The sequence below is a fragment of the Scophthalmus maximus genome, chromosome 15, assembly GCF_022379125.1.
Source record: "Scophthalmus maximus strain ysfricsl-2021 chromosome 15, ASM2237912v1, whole genome shotgun sequence".
NCBI classification, from domain to species: Eukaryota; Metazoa; Chordata; class Actinopteri; order Pleuronectiformes; family Scophthalmidae; genus Scophthalmus; species Scophthalmus maximus.
The window spans coordinates 13,770,170-13,785,000 of record NC_061529.1 but is presented as its reverse complement, the minus strand read 5'-3'; the positions used below and the strand labels follow the sequence as shown (position 1 = coordinate 13,785,000).

The window sequence follows — 14,831 nt, the reverse complement described above, 5'->3', positions numbered from 1 at the left end:
CCTATGCGATACTGCTCAACAGACTATGTATTTGCAAGTTGACGTGCTACTTCAAGGATAATATTTTTGGCATATTTGGAGACTCCCTGTCTGTCGCACCGCAGCTGGTCAGTTCTCTGGCGTGTCCTCTCCGGAGATGTACCGACAGTGTCTGCTGTCCGGCTGCCGATGTCTGGAGCTGGACTGCTGGAAGGGCAAACCTCCGGACGAAGAGCCCATCATCACCCACGGCTTCACTATGACGACCGAGATCCTCTTCAAGGCATGTGAACAAACACAAATACATTATTCAGATAAGAATAAATAGTGCAGAACAAGCATTTTTTTCCAATAGTATTGATGCTAATTTCAAGACGATTTATGACCTGGTTGCTGGTTCATACTAACTTCAAGTGAGATATTTCCTTGTTGTTATTCTACAATAAATCGTGGGCCTTATCTATGAAATGGCCAATCTCTGATTTCCTATGTTTACAGTTCTCATTGTTTTATAATGACAACTTCTTGCATACACCTTAACGCCTGAAAGAGGGTCACATTGCATCCTGGGTATCTCGATAAGCCTTAGAAAAATTACTACATTCGGTAACACACAAATTAATTAGGTTTGTTCAACTTAAAGCAAACGAGTTCAGGAGTTAACAAGACAATTGGAAACTTTCATTTAAAAAAAAACAGCAACAGAATTTGTGTTTTACTAATTGAATAAATCTTTTTGAGTTGGTCAGGAATTTTCTTTTTTCCCCAAACTACATCTTATTCATATCCATGAGCACATTAAGGGGCAAAAGGGTGTGAAGACTTAAAAGGAGACAGTAACACCACAACACACACATACATGCACATGCTGTGCAGGGGGCAGCCCCCCCACCCCACCCTTCACCCCTGCTCCCTCATCCTGTTGCACTCAGTGCTTCCTTTTAAGGGCAGCTGGAGCTCCACGGTCTCGGGGGCCCTGACACAACACCTCGGTTCAGTTTACTGTCAGACGCTGGATGTGGTTGTTTTGGATTTGACCACAGGGCCCTTTGCATGGAGGCAATAGTACTGCAGTCTGTCAGGATGCTTCCTTTCATGTGGGAAAGTCGTGATGGGCTCAGTCTCTCGGCCTCATATATACTCTTCTGTGATTTTCGTGATTTTTGTTTCATGTTGCCAGTTGTGTTTGTCTTTAATCATAATCAAGTCAAATGCACAAACACGGTACTTTTGTGACGCGTTGCAGGACGTGATCGAGGCCATAGCCGAGAGCGCCTTCAAGACCTCGCAGTACCCCGTCATCCTCTCGTTTGAGAACCACGTTGACTCGTAAGAGCTTCAGTGGAACTCACGCGATTAACACAACTTCATCATGTTTCGGATGCCATTATCCCGAATGGAGCCTTGACGGGAAATATCAAGGTTGTAACCGAACCTTTTTCTCTGTGATGTGTTACAGGGTGAAACAGCAGGAGAAGATGGCCAACTACTGCAAAACCATATTTGGTGATGCCCTGCTAACAGAGCCACTGGACAAATACCCTGTGAGTACACTGCTGCAACACAGCTCGCTGTCAAAGCAACAGAGTGAGATCAAGTTTGTATACGGGGGGATACTTTGAACAGGAGCCTTTGTCTGATGAAATCCGATAAAGCATTATCATGTTATCATGTTATGTGACTCACTGATGCAGACTAACTGCATTAGCATGAAGGAAATAAATGACAAAGTTTCTTGTTTACCCTCTTTCTTATCTCTGCTAGATGTGACCCTAATAGGCAGCCGTACCCATCCTTACTAATTTATATCAGAAACCGGATGTGTGTTCACTGTGTGCTTGCTGTGCACTTCATGTCATATCACGTCCTCCGTGTAGCTACGTCCCCGACCAGATTCTGTTTTTGGCCCGACCAAAGTCAGTTTTATGGTTCTTTCTCATCCTATTTGTGTCTGAAATTCCAGCTGAAGCCAGGCCAGCAGATCCCCAGCCCATCTGAGCTCATGGGCAAGATCCTCATCAAGAACAAGAAGGGCAGCCACCAAAAACCAGCCCAGACTAAGAAAACCGCCACGGCAGCCACAGAGCAGACCACGACCACAGCTCTGACCACCCAGGTCCCAAACAGCACGTCCCAGGATCCTGCCAACCCAGCAGCCAGCACCCAGGAGAACCAAGGTGCATTAGGCCAAATCTGATTACACCACGAAAATAGATCCGTTCAGTTATTTGTCACTGATGGGTTATGGGTTTTTCTTTTTTTCACCAGAGGGGGACGCAGCTGTGGAGGACAACGAGGAGCAAGAGGAGACAGACGAGCAGGATGAGGAGAAAATGAAAACATCCGATGAGGTAGAGGACGACAAATGCGATAACAGCTTTATTGCGTTACATCAGCACAGTTCAAACGCCAGTTCACTTCCTGTCAATTCCCCCACAGGGCACAGCTGGACAAGAAGTAACAGCGTACGAGGCCATGTCATCCCTGGTCAACTACATCCAGCCCAACAAATTCATCTCTTTTGACAATGCGAGAAGTATAAACAAACTCAGGCGAAATCGGTTTTACAATATATGCTTAGGGGGAAAAAATCATCACAGGTTTGCAATTTTTCCCTCCTGTTCTCTGTCTTCACAGAGAAAAACAGGAGTTATGTCATCTCATCTTTCGTGGAGACCAAAGGGGAGGCAATGATTGCCAAGACTTCTGTCGAATTTGTCGAGTATCCTTCAAGAGTGCTGCGAAGAGAAAAGACAACGGCAGCAACAAATAATACAAAAACGGAAAGCCTGTGTTCAAGCGGGGCTGAGTTTGACCCCAAATGACACCACGTTAGACCAAAGCAAGTTGCTTCAAGCCGTCGTCCTGGCTCACGTACACATGCACATGTAAACTTCTGCTCCTTAAATCGTCTTCCTCAGATACAATAAGAGACAGATGAGCAGGATTTACCCCAAGGGAACAAGGATGGACTCGTCGAATTACAGCCCCCAGCCCTTTTGGAATGCAGGCTGCCAGATGGTGGCGCTCAACTACCAGACGATGGGTAGCAATGGACACTCGATGCACCGATAACCACCAGGAAATGTCTTAAATGTGTTGTGGTAGTTTAAAGCATGCCACAATTTATGCGTCATATTTAATCCTCTTTGAGCCTGACACGACTGAAATGTCAGCCTCTTCTATACTTTACGAGCTTCTCTTTTTCACCACGGCGGGTCAGTGTTGCTCCTCCCTGAGCTGCACAGGACTCTGCTGTGCTTTTTAATTCCACCCCCCAGAATGCTCATTGCCCCTCCTTTGTGCTGCAGAGGGGGGGCATGAATGCGCTGCTCTGTGTCTACTTTCAGATTTCCCCATGCAACTCAACATGGCCCTGTTTGAGTTCAACGGCCGGACGGGATACCTGCTTAAGCACGACGTCCTGCGTCGCAGTGACAAGAAGTTTGACCCCTTCTGTGACAGGATCGACACCGTGGTGGCGAGCACACTGACCATAAAGGCAGGTTCCCCTGCCTTCCTCCTTATCATCAGGCCCCTGTAACCATCCCCACAGTGCGTTTGCCATAGGCCTGCCAGGATCAACACATTCAAAAATGAAACAGAAAACAGTGTAAGGCGAACATAAAGACTTTAAAGCTGCAGTTCTAATTATTCATGCAGCACACATTAAACTGTGGAGGAACTGATGAAGCGACGACGCAATATGTTTATAGCTCACAGCGGTTTTTTGCTCCTCTAAATTGAGCAATAAATTGCACTCAACAGCCTTGGGAAGCCATGTTCACCTGGTTTTCTCTGTACTTTGAATGCAGGGTCTGTAATGATACAAGAGTCCTGCTGCGAGTGATACATAGTTCCTGGTATTCAGCAGACGCCGCATGAGTGAAAAACCTGAGCTCTATTAATATCCACCGAGTCCTGAACATGGATCCACACAACAGGACACGTCCATACTCAACCCAGTTCGCAGGCCTATGCGTGTCATTGTATCTTGCTCATCCTCCTCAGATCTACTCGGGCCAGTTTCTGTCTGACAAGAGCGTGAAAACTGGCGTGGAGGTGGAGGTGATCGGGCTGCCGGGAGACCCCAAGAAGAAATATCGCACCAAGTGGTCCACCACACCCAACGCCATCAACCCAGTGTGGAACGAGGAGCCCTTTGTCTTTGAGAAGGTGCCCCAAATATGCCAAAAATGCTGTACATATGAGGACGATTGTGTTTGAGAGGGCTCGTAACCCGCTGTGCTGCTGTTGATCTCAATATGTCCGCTGATGTCGTCATGGACAGATCCTGCTCCCAGAGATGGCCTCTCTGAGAATCGTGGTCCACGAGGAGAACGGTAAATTCTTGGGACACAGGATCATCCCAGTTGACACCATCCTATCAGGTCAGCAAAAAAAACAACACAAAATGTCATGCTTCATCTAATCTACATAATTTAAAAACGTCACTGAGTAATCCAGGGCCTCCGAGCGTTTGCTAGCTTGCTCTCAGCCAGCCACTGGATCAGGGGGAGCGGCGCCAGCGGGCCTTGTTTTTAATTCACAGCGGTTTGTTTTGTGCCCCCCGCAGGCTTCCATCACATCTGCCTGCGCAGTGAGAGCAACATGCCGCTCACGCTGCCTGCTCTCTTTGTGTACATCGAGGTCAAGGACTACATCCCCGCTGCCTTTGCAGGTGCATCATGCTTTCTCACTTTGTGTTTTTTGCCAAAGAAAAAAACTACAACCCTGTGATGTAATTGATTCCATGTTGCCAGAGTGACAGTTAGGGACAAGACTCTGATTTGATTTAGTAAGGATGTATATAACTCTATAGCCTTTCTCAATCAGGTGAATGTTAAATAACAGATTGCTGCCTCACTATGCTTTTATATAGTTTTGTAGAAATACAGTTCATATTCACTTCGTATGAGATTGCATTGCGCCCTGTTAATCCTTCATTTAAATCCCATGTCTTAATGACACATCTTCCTTGTAGCCACATGTTATCCTATTTTTTACTATCTTATAAAGTACATTTTATTTATTTATAACAATATTATGACTTGCAAATACATTTTCAATGTATGGGCTCAGTGCTGTTGATATATATGCTGTCATATTCAAAACTTTGCATGTCCTATAAGAGGGGAATCATGGGTCTGTGTTTTTTTTACTTTCTTTTTCACTTGGAAAGCACTTTGTGCTTATGCTTGAAAAGTGTTAAATAAATACAATTTGAAATTGTTATTATTATACACTGACATATGATTATGTGTATGTGATTCTCCCTCAGATTTCACAGACGCCCTGTTTAACCCAACGAAGGGCACAGAGAAGACCACTAAGACCCCGAAGGCGGTAAAGAAAAGCTGCAACAGCAAACTCAACTCAACCGTCACGCGATAAAAATGGATATATCCATAATGTCCCCAGTTCCCCCATAAAACCACAAAAGTAAGTTCTAGGAAGATAGATTGTGATGTCCTTGTCCTCTTTGTGCCCACACAGTCGTCCTCTGACTTCGTTTCTCCCTACGAGATGCCTCTTGTGGTCCAAACTGCCGCGGACGTAGCCAAGAAAAGTGAAGCCCCTGTCGTAGGTAATAAAGAGAGGGGAGGATTTAATATGGCTCTCGTAATGGGTATCACCGCTGGGTTTAGAAGGTGTATTCGATCATTGGACTTTTTTTTGCCTCCTCTAGAGAAGGCTGCATCAGAACCTACGGCGCCTTCAGACACCAACGACCAATCATCCCAGCCTCCATCTGAACAAAATGAAGATGCACCATCTGCAGAAGAGCCTCCTCCGACTCCTGATACCGCTGCTGCTGAAGATCCAGCACCAGGCGCAGGAACATCTGAGACGCCGCCTGAAGCCCCCCCTCTCCCCGAGGATGCTGCCCCCGGGACGGAAGCGGCTCCCGAACCAGACGCAGCGCCTGAAACCAAAGATGAACCAGCGAGTGACTCTGGCACAAACCCGGATCCTGGCCCAGAAGAAGAAGTTGGCACCGAGGAGGCCCCTGGAGAGACTGCTGCCGGGGTCGCGCCCCTTCCGTCAAGTGCATCGCCCGAATCTGCGGGATCAGACACATCATCTCAACAGCCGACAAACAGCGGAGGTAACAACGCTGTGCCTTCATGTGCTGCACCCATCAGTTTCCACGTGAAGGAAAACACAGACCAATTTAAAGCTTCTCTTCTTTTTTATATTCAAGACATTTATTATGAATCCATCGCCTCTGCAGACACAAGTAGGTGTATTCTCACAACAACTCCCGCTGTGTTTCTGCTGCAGAGTCCTCGACCGTGACTACTGAAGAACTGACACAACACAAGAACTATCTGAAGGTCATCAAGCGTCAGGAGAGGGAGAGGAAAGAGGCAGAGAAAAAATATCAGAAGAAAGCAGAGGATCTGATTCAGAAATACTGCGACTCCTTCAAGGCCATAAAGAAGAAGGCCTCGTTGAAGAAAAAAGAGTGAGCAGATATTTTTTCATAAATTTTCTTTTGAGTGAAGCTGAACAGATAAATAGATAACAGATGGACAGATAACAAAAAAAATGTTTGACAAAGGAGGCTTGGATAGTGTCGAGCGAGGCGGGAGGTGAGAGGACCCATCTGTCCAATTGTTTTCGTTTAGTCATCCACCAAATTCTGTTCTGTTTCCTCTAAAGTAGCGGTGAATTCTGCGGCACATTAATACTGACCCACTAACGAAGTTGTTGTTGTTGTTGTTGTTGTTTTGGTCGGTGTTGTTAATGAGATTACGATTAGAGGCACTGAGAATATTCCTCAGCCAATGTGTTTTTCCAGCTGCAGCAGAGTAATGAGGAGGACAACTAGATGAATATGGATGTGAGTCTTCCACACTAAGCATTCAGGGTAAAACATGTATTATTCAAGGCCACATTGCTGTGTAGGATTTCCAGTAAACCAACTGGTGGTACACTTATTCCTTCATTTGGAGGGGTTAGTTGGCTGCCAGTGGATAAACTCGATGTCCTTTTTTTCTCTTGTGCCCTGCTATGCGTCCTCCAGGGAGGAGGAAAGCACCTCGGACTCCGGTGTGAAGACGGAGCGGGTGCAGGAGCAGAAGGAGAGGATGCAGGCGGAGCTGCAGGCTCTGTGGACGGAGCAGTGTGATCAGATGAAGAAGAAGAAAGAGCAGTTTGCCACCGAGGTTTGTAAAATATGGGGGGGGGTTTTGAAACTCAAAAATCTCCAGTCCAAATATGAGTGGTTGAAAGTAACTCTGTGTATTTTCACAAATAATGAACCCTGATATTCAGTGTTTTCATATCAACAATCAATCACTTTATAATGAAGATTACTTGACAAACCACACCGAGAATTATCACCCACCTTTGCAGGTTCCTCTCAATTCTCCAAAGCATTCCAGCTCATTGTTTTCACTGTTCACTGCTTCACTCTCATCGCTCTCATCAGCAGAAACATTGGGATGAGAGAAAGGAAGGACGTTAATATTTACACAAAATAAAGACTAAAGTGGGAGGAATGACAGTAATAGGGCAACATTTCTAGAGAGCAGCAAATCACTTCAAGACTGGGGATAGGGTGGAAAAAAAGACAAATGCATTTTCAGGGAAGCATCAATCGGGGCTATGCGAGTGTGCGGTGGAAGAAAGTGTAGATCGTGTCATTTGTCACTGTCAGAAGTATACGACTAATGGAGAAATGTAGGGGCGGAAGTTTTGACTCTCGGGAATTTGTTCAGCGCTGAGGTGGGAAAGTATCGAAGTTGGCCGCCAGCTGGTGAACAAAGTGGAGCATTTATCAAAGGAAGAGACTATCTCAGGCGTTGGTAGAGATGTAAATAGATCTAACAGGAAGGTGAATATTGGACTTAAATTACACTTTATGTACACACGTTACGTCACAACAAAAGTGTGATAATAGGTCAGGAGCTTGTTCTGCTGCCCCCAAAGTTGTTTTTTCACATAGTTCTTCTCTTGTGCTCTCTTCACACTCAGCTCCTGACTGTCTTACTCATATCAAATTATGAAACCCCTAAAATAGGATTCATCTCCATTGTACAGGGTGAATTCACATTTCTTGTGGAGCACCTCATATTACCTCTCCGTGCTGTATGTGTCTGGGCTCACGGGCAAACGGCCAGCGCTCTAGCGGCTCTATTGATTATACATCAGACCTAAGTGCTCGGGGGGGTTTCTCTTAGCATAAGCTCTAAATCTGCATGGGCCTGGGGGGTCAATCAGGTAATGTTTCAAAGGTTGCCACCTGAATGGACTGTACTGTCAAAAGTGCTGTGGAGTGAGGTGACAGTCGGCATCTCGCTTACAGGTCTCGGGCCAGATGCTCTCAATTCAGTCAAAATTGGGTTAGAATTTTTGCCTGAGGGTGCCACTTCCTTCCTCTATTTTGACAGAGGCTGGCCAAACTGTTGGAGATGGCCACGGAGAGACACACCAGTGAAGTGAAGACCCTGGAGAGGTGTGAGCAAACGTACAATACAATTGGGGACATGCTTTTGTGTGTGTGTGTGTGTGTGTGTGTGTGTGTGTGTGTCATCTGAGGGGAAACATTTGACATTTGGCAAATAGAACGTCTCAGATAATGAATGAATCCTCTTAATATGCAGGTCTTCTAGCGTCCTTGACTGGCTTACGGTTTTGTGTGTGTGTGTGTGTGTGTGTGTGTGTGTGTGTGTTATCCTAAGTCCCCAGCTGGCGGATGGTTATCTCAGGACAATCATTATCTAACAGGTGTTTAAACAGCAGCAGGCCCCGGTCATCTACCTGTCCACACAGACGCCATAGCTTTGCATTTAAGCCTCTCGCTGTGGAGAAAAGGTCACATCAGGCATCACTCAGCCCCGCAACTCTCGTTTAAAGAAAAAGTTCATAGGGCCCACTTTTCTTTTTTTCTTTTTTTTTCAATTTCAAATCAAGCATGAGGAGCCTTCACTTTCTGCCTGTGCCTCATTTTGCAGTGAAACCAAAGAAAATAAGAAGAAAACGCTCTTGAAATGTTCATCCTCCAAGAAAGCAAAGTGAGTTCACAGCGTGACCTTGCCTTGAGTTACTTTATCTGTCTCCATTCATTGCCATTCTTCTCACTGCGCTACAGCTTCTTGTCTAAATGAAAAGAGCTGTGAGAAGAAAAATGATGAGGATTAGCTCAGCTTTTCTTTTTTTTTTTTACTCCTCTGCCACGAGGCAGTGCACATTAGGCCTGGCATTGTTTGATGAATTTTGAACATTATGGCCAGTAGGTCTAATTGAAAATTTTAATTATCTTCTCTTAGGATGAAAAAGGCAACGAGCATAGAGCTGTTGGATGAGACTAGTCAGTCTGACGGTGCAGTAAGTATAAAAAATGTTTTACCTTGTTGAAAGTAAGTCCATTTTTGTGCATATATGTGTAAGACCTAGAGAAACGTAATGTCACCATGTGCTTTCTTTGTGAGCTTCAGATTAGAGGATTGCTACCCACTCTCACGTCCTAATGCAGAGCTGCAGCCACGGGGGAAAGAGCTGGTCTGGCTCTGACCAATGGTGATAAAATGTGTCAACGTGACAAACACCTCACTTCACCTGAACCTGACCCTCAAAGTTCCTCAATTAAACTGTTGTTGTTTAATCCATACAAAAAGTCAAGGAAGGCCTGCATGGGCAAGAAATAGCCTGACACAAAACCACCCGTAAAAACAGTGACTTGTATTTTTCAGTGAGCTTCGCAGCTTCTCATAGGCGGGATGTGTTACCTTCTGAGTCTGTCCGATTCCCCCTGCGTCCAGGCTGCTGATCCAAAATGCTTGGCGTATTGTTTTGCTGATGCATATTTCCCAAAAAATGTCTGCATGTTAAGCTTAAGCTTATGTGCATGTAATTTGGCCCAAGGTCCTGTTTCACTATCTAATGGGGTCTGTTGAAATACATCAAATTTAGTAGATTGTGTGGATATTTTAATTGCTCTTCAGTGAGTCACCATGACTCACCGTTCTCTGGATTTTAACCATATATAACTGTGCATGGATGGACGCAGAGCAAAACACAAGGAGTAACTTTAGAAATCCTAATAATAATTTATGCCTTTGCAAGCTAAAAGCTTTGATTCTGGGCATTTTCCTTCTACGTAGAAAATGCAAAAACATTTTTCCAGTAGCAGTACCAATGAGCTGATGAAATTAATATGAGTCGGTACATTCATCTGAGTGACTGAAAATCTTGACTAAAAGGAGGTAGGGAGTGTTTTCCATCTCTTTAAATCTCCATCGAATTCGGTGGGGTGGGTTTGTTGTTGTACGGTGACTGGCTTGAAGACCACCGATTGTTGCGGTGCCTGAACAAGAAAAAGAGAGTGGCGATATCTGCCGGTCTCTTCAACACCTATTGTACTTAACAGTGTAACTATGGTTACAAGAGAGGCAGCAAGTGTCTAAAGATTTGAAAAAAAACATGGAAAAAAAAAAATTCTCCTCAGGCGTGTAACAGTACTTTCCTTTTATACATCTGCACACATGGACACATAATGCACCCACGTGCTTATTACAGACTCACACACACACACACACACACACACACACACATACATTTACTTGTGAGGGCTCTTCTCGTCACAAATGAAGGCCTATATTAACCAAACACATGTTGTTGAACTGTAATCACACTAACATACACAAGTGTTTCAAGGGAGTTTGGGGGCCCCAGGCAAAAGGGACCTGGGGCCCCTCATCAAACCAAAGAGACCCCGACTCCCTCCCCCAGGAAGCACATGATACCAAACCACATCATTACAACCTTCAAACAATGTCTTTTACTATCAAAATTCTAAACAAAGTGCAAACTAGTAGTAGTAGTGAAGTTTAAGTGCACATGAGCATGTACATCCATCGCCCCTTCTTCCTGCTGAGTGAAGTGTAGCAGGGCTTGCCCATTACTCAGAAGCTGTTTGCAGCGAGCGGGCTAATCCATGTGTGGTCGATGACTCACTGAGCCCTGCTCTTGTTCCTCTGTTGGCTCATCAAGATTCAGACCCGTTATATCTGGCTTAAAGTCACGAATATTTCCCTGCGCTCCTGCCTGGTCGACTGCCTGCGGATGGCAGCTAGCCCCCCCACTTCCCCCTTAGCCCCGCACACATTAGAGATAGAACAGCAGCTCATGTTGATCTACTTAATCAGCATTCACCAATTAATCACCACAACCATTTATAACACAATCACTTGTTTAATCAGCACGGCCTCATTACTGAATGGCAATAAGCTGCAAGGAGGGCTGTGTAACTGAAAGAGACAAGTCCAACCTGTTGTGACTTAACCGCATTGATTCTTTTGCTCAGGTTGCATCCCGTGGGTGCACTCCTCTCTAGACATCGGAGACACACACACACACACACACACACACACACACACACACACACACGCAGAGGAGGAGCATGAACAGATGAAGTGCTTATAGACATGCAAACAGTCTTTATCCCCCATCTGATACCACATGCACACAGACGTGGACCGCTGATCGATAGTGTTTTTCAGTAGTCACATGTTGTATTGTATGTGTTCTGTCAGTCCTCAGATTACAACCCACAGCAAGAGGCTCTGGTGAAGAAGCAGGCTGCTACACTGGAAGAAATCCAGGCTCTGACGAATCAGGTGCACACTCCGACAGCAGGATACACAGGGTTTTTACATGGATGTTGGAACTCAGTTATCAGTTACTTATCATTGTTATTATCAATGACATTTCATCAACAATTTTCAGCACTGGAACTAAGAACTTTCATACGGGTAAAAGTTGCTCCAGTGCATTGTGATTTGCATTTCCCCAGAGGCGACCAAGATTAATGTGGTTGCTCCTCTTGTCATTTATATATAAAAGTGAATCAACTAAGCCTGAACTTTTTTGTCCACTTGCCATTAAATTTCTTAGGCTTTTTCCTTTTTGCTTATTGTTTGCCATAAATTACATAACGTGTTTGCATTTTCAGAATTATTAAAAATGCTGGGTGGGAGCTTTGCTTTGGATTAGTGAAATCTTGGCAGTTGGTATTGAGGAAAGAGGTGTTGCACGGTTTAGACATTGACGCGTGAACTCCAGATGGATGGTGTGTTTTTATGTCTTACCAGGAGTATTAGCTTACAAATACAGTCTTAGGTTTAGTGAGAAGCAGTGGGAGGAATTCAAGTGAGGCTTAAAAAAACGAAGGGACAAATGAGGAGAACTTCTTGGCTTGAAAGACACATTTCCACATTATGAAATATCCTGAGATTTCAATTCAATCCATGCCACTGTGTTGAAGCCAGCGCCTTGGCTATTTTAACTTTTATCATTGTAGAAATCTGTTCTCTAAAGAATATGATAAGCATTTGGCAGCCCCCCCCCCCCCCCCCCCCCCAAAAAATGCTTTTAAAATGTCAACATGTCCTTTGAATCAACCTTCTAATCTCTGACTGAATTTTGGTCCCCATGTCTACAGCTCAACCAGGAGGCCCTGAAGGAGAACGAGCAGAAACTGAGGTCTCTGTCGGCGGAGGTGAGGGATGCTGTCAATGTCTGTGTGGGTTCCCACTTTCCCGACCTGGTCGACCAGACTGGGGCCAAGAAGGTGGAGGGAGTCGGTTTCTATGGAGATGTCTTCCTTGGCTGAACTCGCCTTTTGACCCCTACGCCCTTGGTGTAACCTTGTCCTAACTTTTTTATTTTTATTTTCCCCTTTTACATGTTTTTCTTTTGTTCAACCTGTTACATAACCAACAGCATAACTGTGTCATAGTAGATTATTCAATGATGGATGATGTCTCTGTGTGGAATTTAAAATTAGATGTAGGTGCATTTCATAGAGGTGTTTTTTTTTTGTGACTTTAAAGTGATAATGATGTTTTCATGTTAAGCAAAAATTAGGTTGTTTGGAAATTATTTGAATCTTCTTTGTGACTCTTGCTCCTCACTGATTAAACGCCATACATTGGGCTATTCAGTGACAAATATCTTCCAGATGAAGGCCCATCACTAAGAGCGCAGTCTCAGACACAGTTCAATGGGAATAAATGTAGCGGCAAAAAACGGGGTTATCAGAGTCTGCAGGCTGAATCGGGACAATGACTCCATTTGTGACACTTCAATACAGCTTGATTCTGCTTCTGCGAGACTCCATGAAGCCACGGTGAAACTGAGAGTTATAGGTTTGTTGAGACCACAAAGGATGTTCTGCAGGATGACAGAGAGGGTAAACCCGTTGCAAGGACGACAAACGTATAAAGCCGTACGAAGGACATACAAAGCTGGAGGAATAAAACGAGATTTGTGGTTTGACTCTGTTGATGTTTGTTCTTCTTGTTCTGTCAGATTCCTTGTGTGTGTTCACATGCTTGGCCAGCAAGAACACACGGTAGTAGCCTCGACAGCCGACAGTGCTTCAAATGTGTTGCTGCAGAGAGGCCAGAGATTCTAAAATCGTGAATCCTTCACACACGAGCCTGTTTATCTAATCTGTAGCCATTGGTACCCAACATTTCAGGGACCGGAACAGTTAAAGCTATACAGCGTTTCCCAGCAAAAAGTGATGTCCAAATAATCAGAATGATTTTGAATTGCATTGTTTCACAGTTGTGTCTCATAACCTTCTGCACATTTTGTGAGTGTGTGTGAGTATATAAAAGACTGTTAGCGTGACATACAACAAGTAGGTATACTATTAAAGTAAAAGAGAAGTACAAACGAGACAATGGTTGGAACGTGAGTGGAAAACTGTTGCCTCATGGAGGCTGGTGGTGATGTCTCTCTTTGTCTCTCTCTCAAACCTCTGGTGAATGTAATTTGGCACATTGTGGTATGACTGACTCATAATACCACATAATTGCAACGTCTTTTCTTTTCAACTAATATGAGCTCTGCGATGCATCAAGAGCTCCTTTTCAGAACGGAACCGCAATAAAGGCACTTTACAGAAAACGAAGAAGAAATGTTCCAGCCTAATTCCTGCTTCCAACTTGTTTACACAGAGACGCGATGCATTCATTAATGAACACAGCCTTCCCCTGACTCACCATCCGAAGCAATCTGTCCATTTCTCATTTCTTCCTGAATGGTGCGACACCCCTCTCCTGAATCAAAGGACGAGCGACATTTGAAAGTGGAGGGATCTGGACAAACTCTGTTTGCGGAGGACACAGCTTGTGCCTGTGAGTCCTGCCACCTCATGCACAACAACACGGACGAACCGCGAGCTTCAGAGTGTGAAAGCAGTCAGCCCTGAGTCACTGGGCTCGTAGTCTTGCGCGAGATGAAGTAAACTCCGGCAGCTCTGTCTCAGACCAGCAGGAGAGGGATGGCCTGAGCAGGAACTTAAACCACGCGGCAAACCCATGGCTGCTCGCTGCTGGAGAGCCAAAGGAAGGAAGGAAGTGCTGCCAATTACACCCGCACACACTCGCTTGCACACACAATTTCAGAGAAGGCACCGAAGCAGACGTTCAGACGGAAAATTGAATATTGATAACTAGAAGAGTTCACGGTGCATGCATGTTTGGACAGGAATATTTAAAATTAAATTAAAATGAAATGTGAAAGTGAACATAAAAGTAAATGAGTCTGTTTCAAAAAATATTTAAATACCAGCGATTAAACACGCTGATGAGTCTTTAGTTGTTAAACATGTAATGGATGGCTCGTGGAGAGTCACGTGCTGAATATATGTGGTTATATGATCATCTGTACCACTCATCTCATGTCATCATGAAAACATTTATTGAGAGGAAATATAACACTCAAATCATACAGACTGTGTGCTGCTGCACAACACAGCAAAACAAGTGGCGGTAAGCAGGAAAAGACAGTTTCTGTCTGTGCTCAATCAGTCGATTTTGAACCTTGAAAAA

At 44.6% G+C, this 14,831-nt stretch overlaps 1 protein-coding gene across 1 annotated transcript in view; it reads left to right on the top strand.

Annotated features, from left to right (window-relative positions):
- plcb2 (phospholipase C, beta 2) overlaps window positions 1-13,879 on the top strand; it is a 17,980-nt gene extending 4,101 nt beyond the window's left edge. Inside the window, exons 11-32 of the mRNA XM_035611187.2 lie at window positions 105-262; window positions 1,226-1,308; window positions 1,439-1,523; window positions 1,943-2,156; window positions 2,248-2,330; window positions 2,419-2,515; window positions 2,617-2,701; window positions 2,901-3,025; window positions 3,330-3,481; window positions 3,991-4,155; window positions 4,271-4,370; window positions 4,556-4,660; window positions 5,261-5,325; window positions 5,476-5,566; window positions 5,669-6,088; window positions 6,265-6,448; window positions 7,010-7,151; window positions 8,379-8,443; window positions 8,943-9,002; window positions 9,258-9,315; window positions 11,523-11,606; window positions 12,431-13,879. Of these exons, the coding sequence (XP_035467080.2) occupies window positions 105-262; window positions 1,226-1,308; window positions 1,439-1,523; window positions 1,943-2,156; window positions 2,248-2,330; window positions 2,419-2,515; window positions 2,617-2,701; window positions 2,901-3,025; window positions 3,330-3,481; window positions 3,991-4,155; window positions 4,271-4,370; window positions 4,556-4,660; window positions 5,261-5,325; window positions 5,476-5,566; window positions 5,669-6,088; window positions 6,265-6,448; window positions 7,010-7,151; window positions 8,379-8,443; window positions 8,943-9,002; window positions 9,258-9,315; window positions 11,523-11,606; window positions 12,431-12,601 (2,792 nt within the window). The 3' untranslated portion in view covers window positions 12,602-13,879. The remainder of the gene's footprint in view (window positions 1-104; window positions 263-1,225; window positions 1,309-1,438; window positions 1,524-1,942; window positions 2,157-2,247; window positions 2,331-2,418; window positions 2,516-2,616; window positions 2,702-2,900; window positions 3,026-3,329; window positions 3,482-3,990; window positions 4,156-4,270; window positions 4,371-4,555; window positions 4,661-5,260; window positions 5,326-5,475; window positions 5,567-5,668; window positions 6,089-6,264; window positions 6,449-7,009; window positions 7,152-8,378; window positions 8,444-8,942; window positions 9,003-9,257; window positions 9,316-11,522; window positions 11,607-12,430) is intronic.
- Window positions 13,880-14,831: the final 952 nt, after the last annotated feature.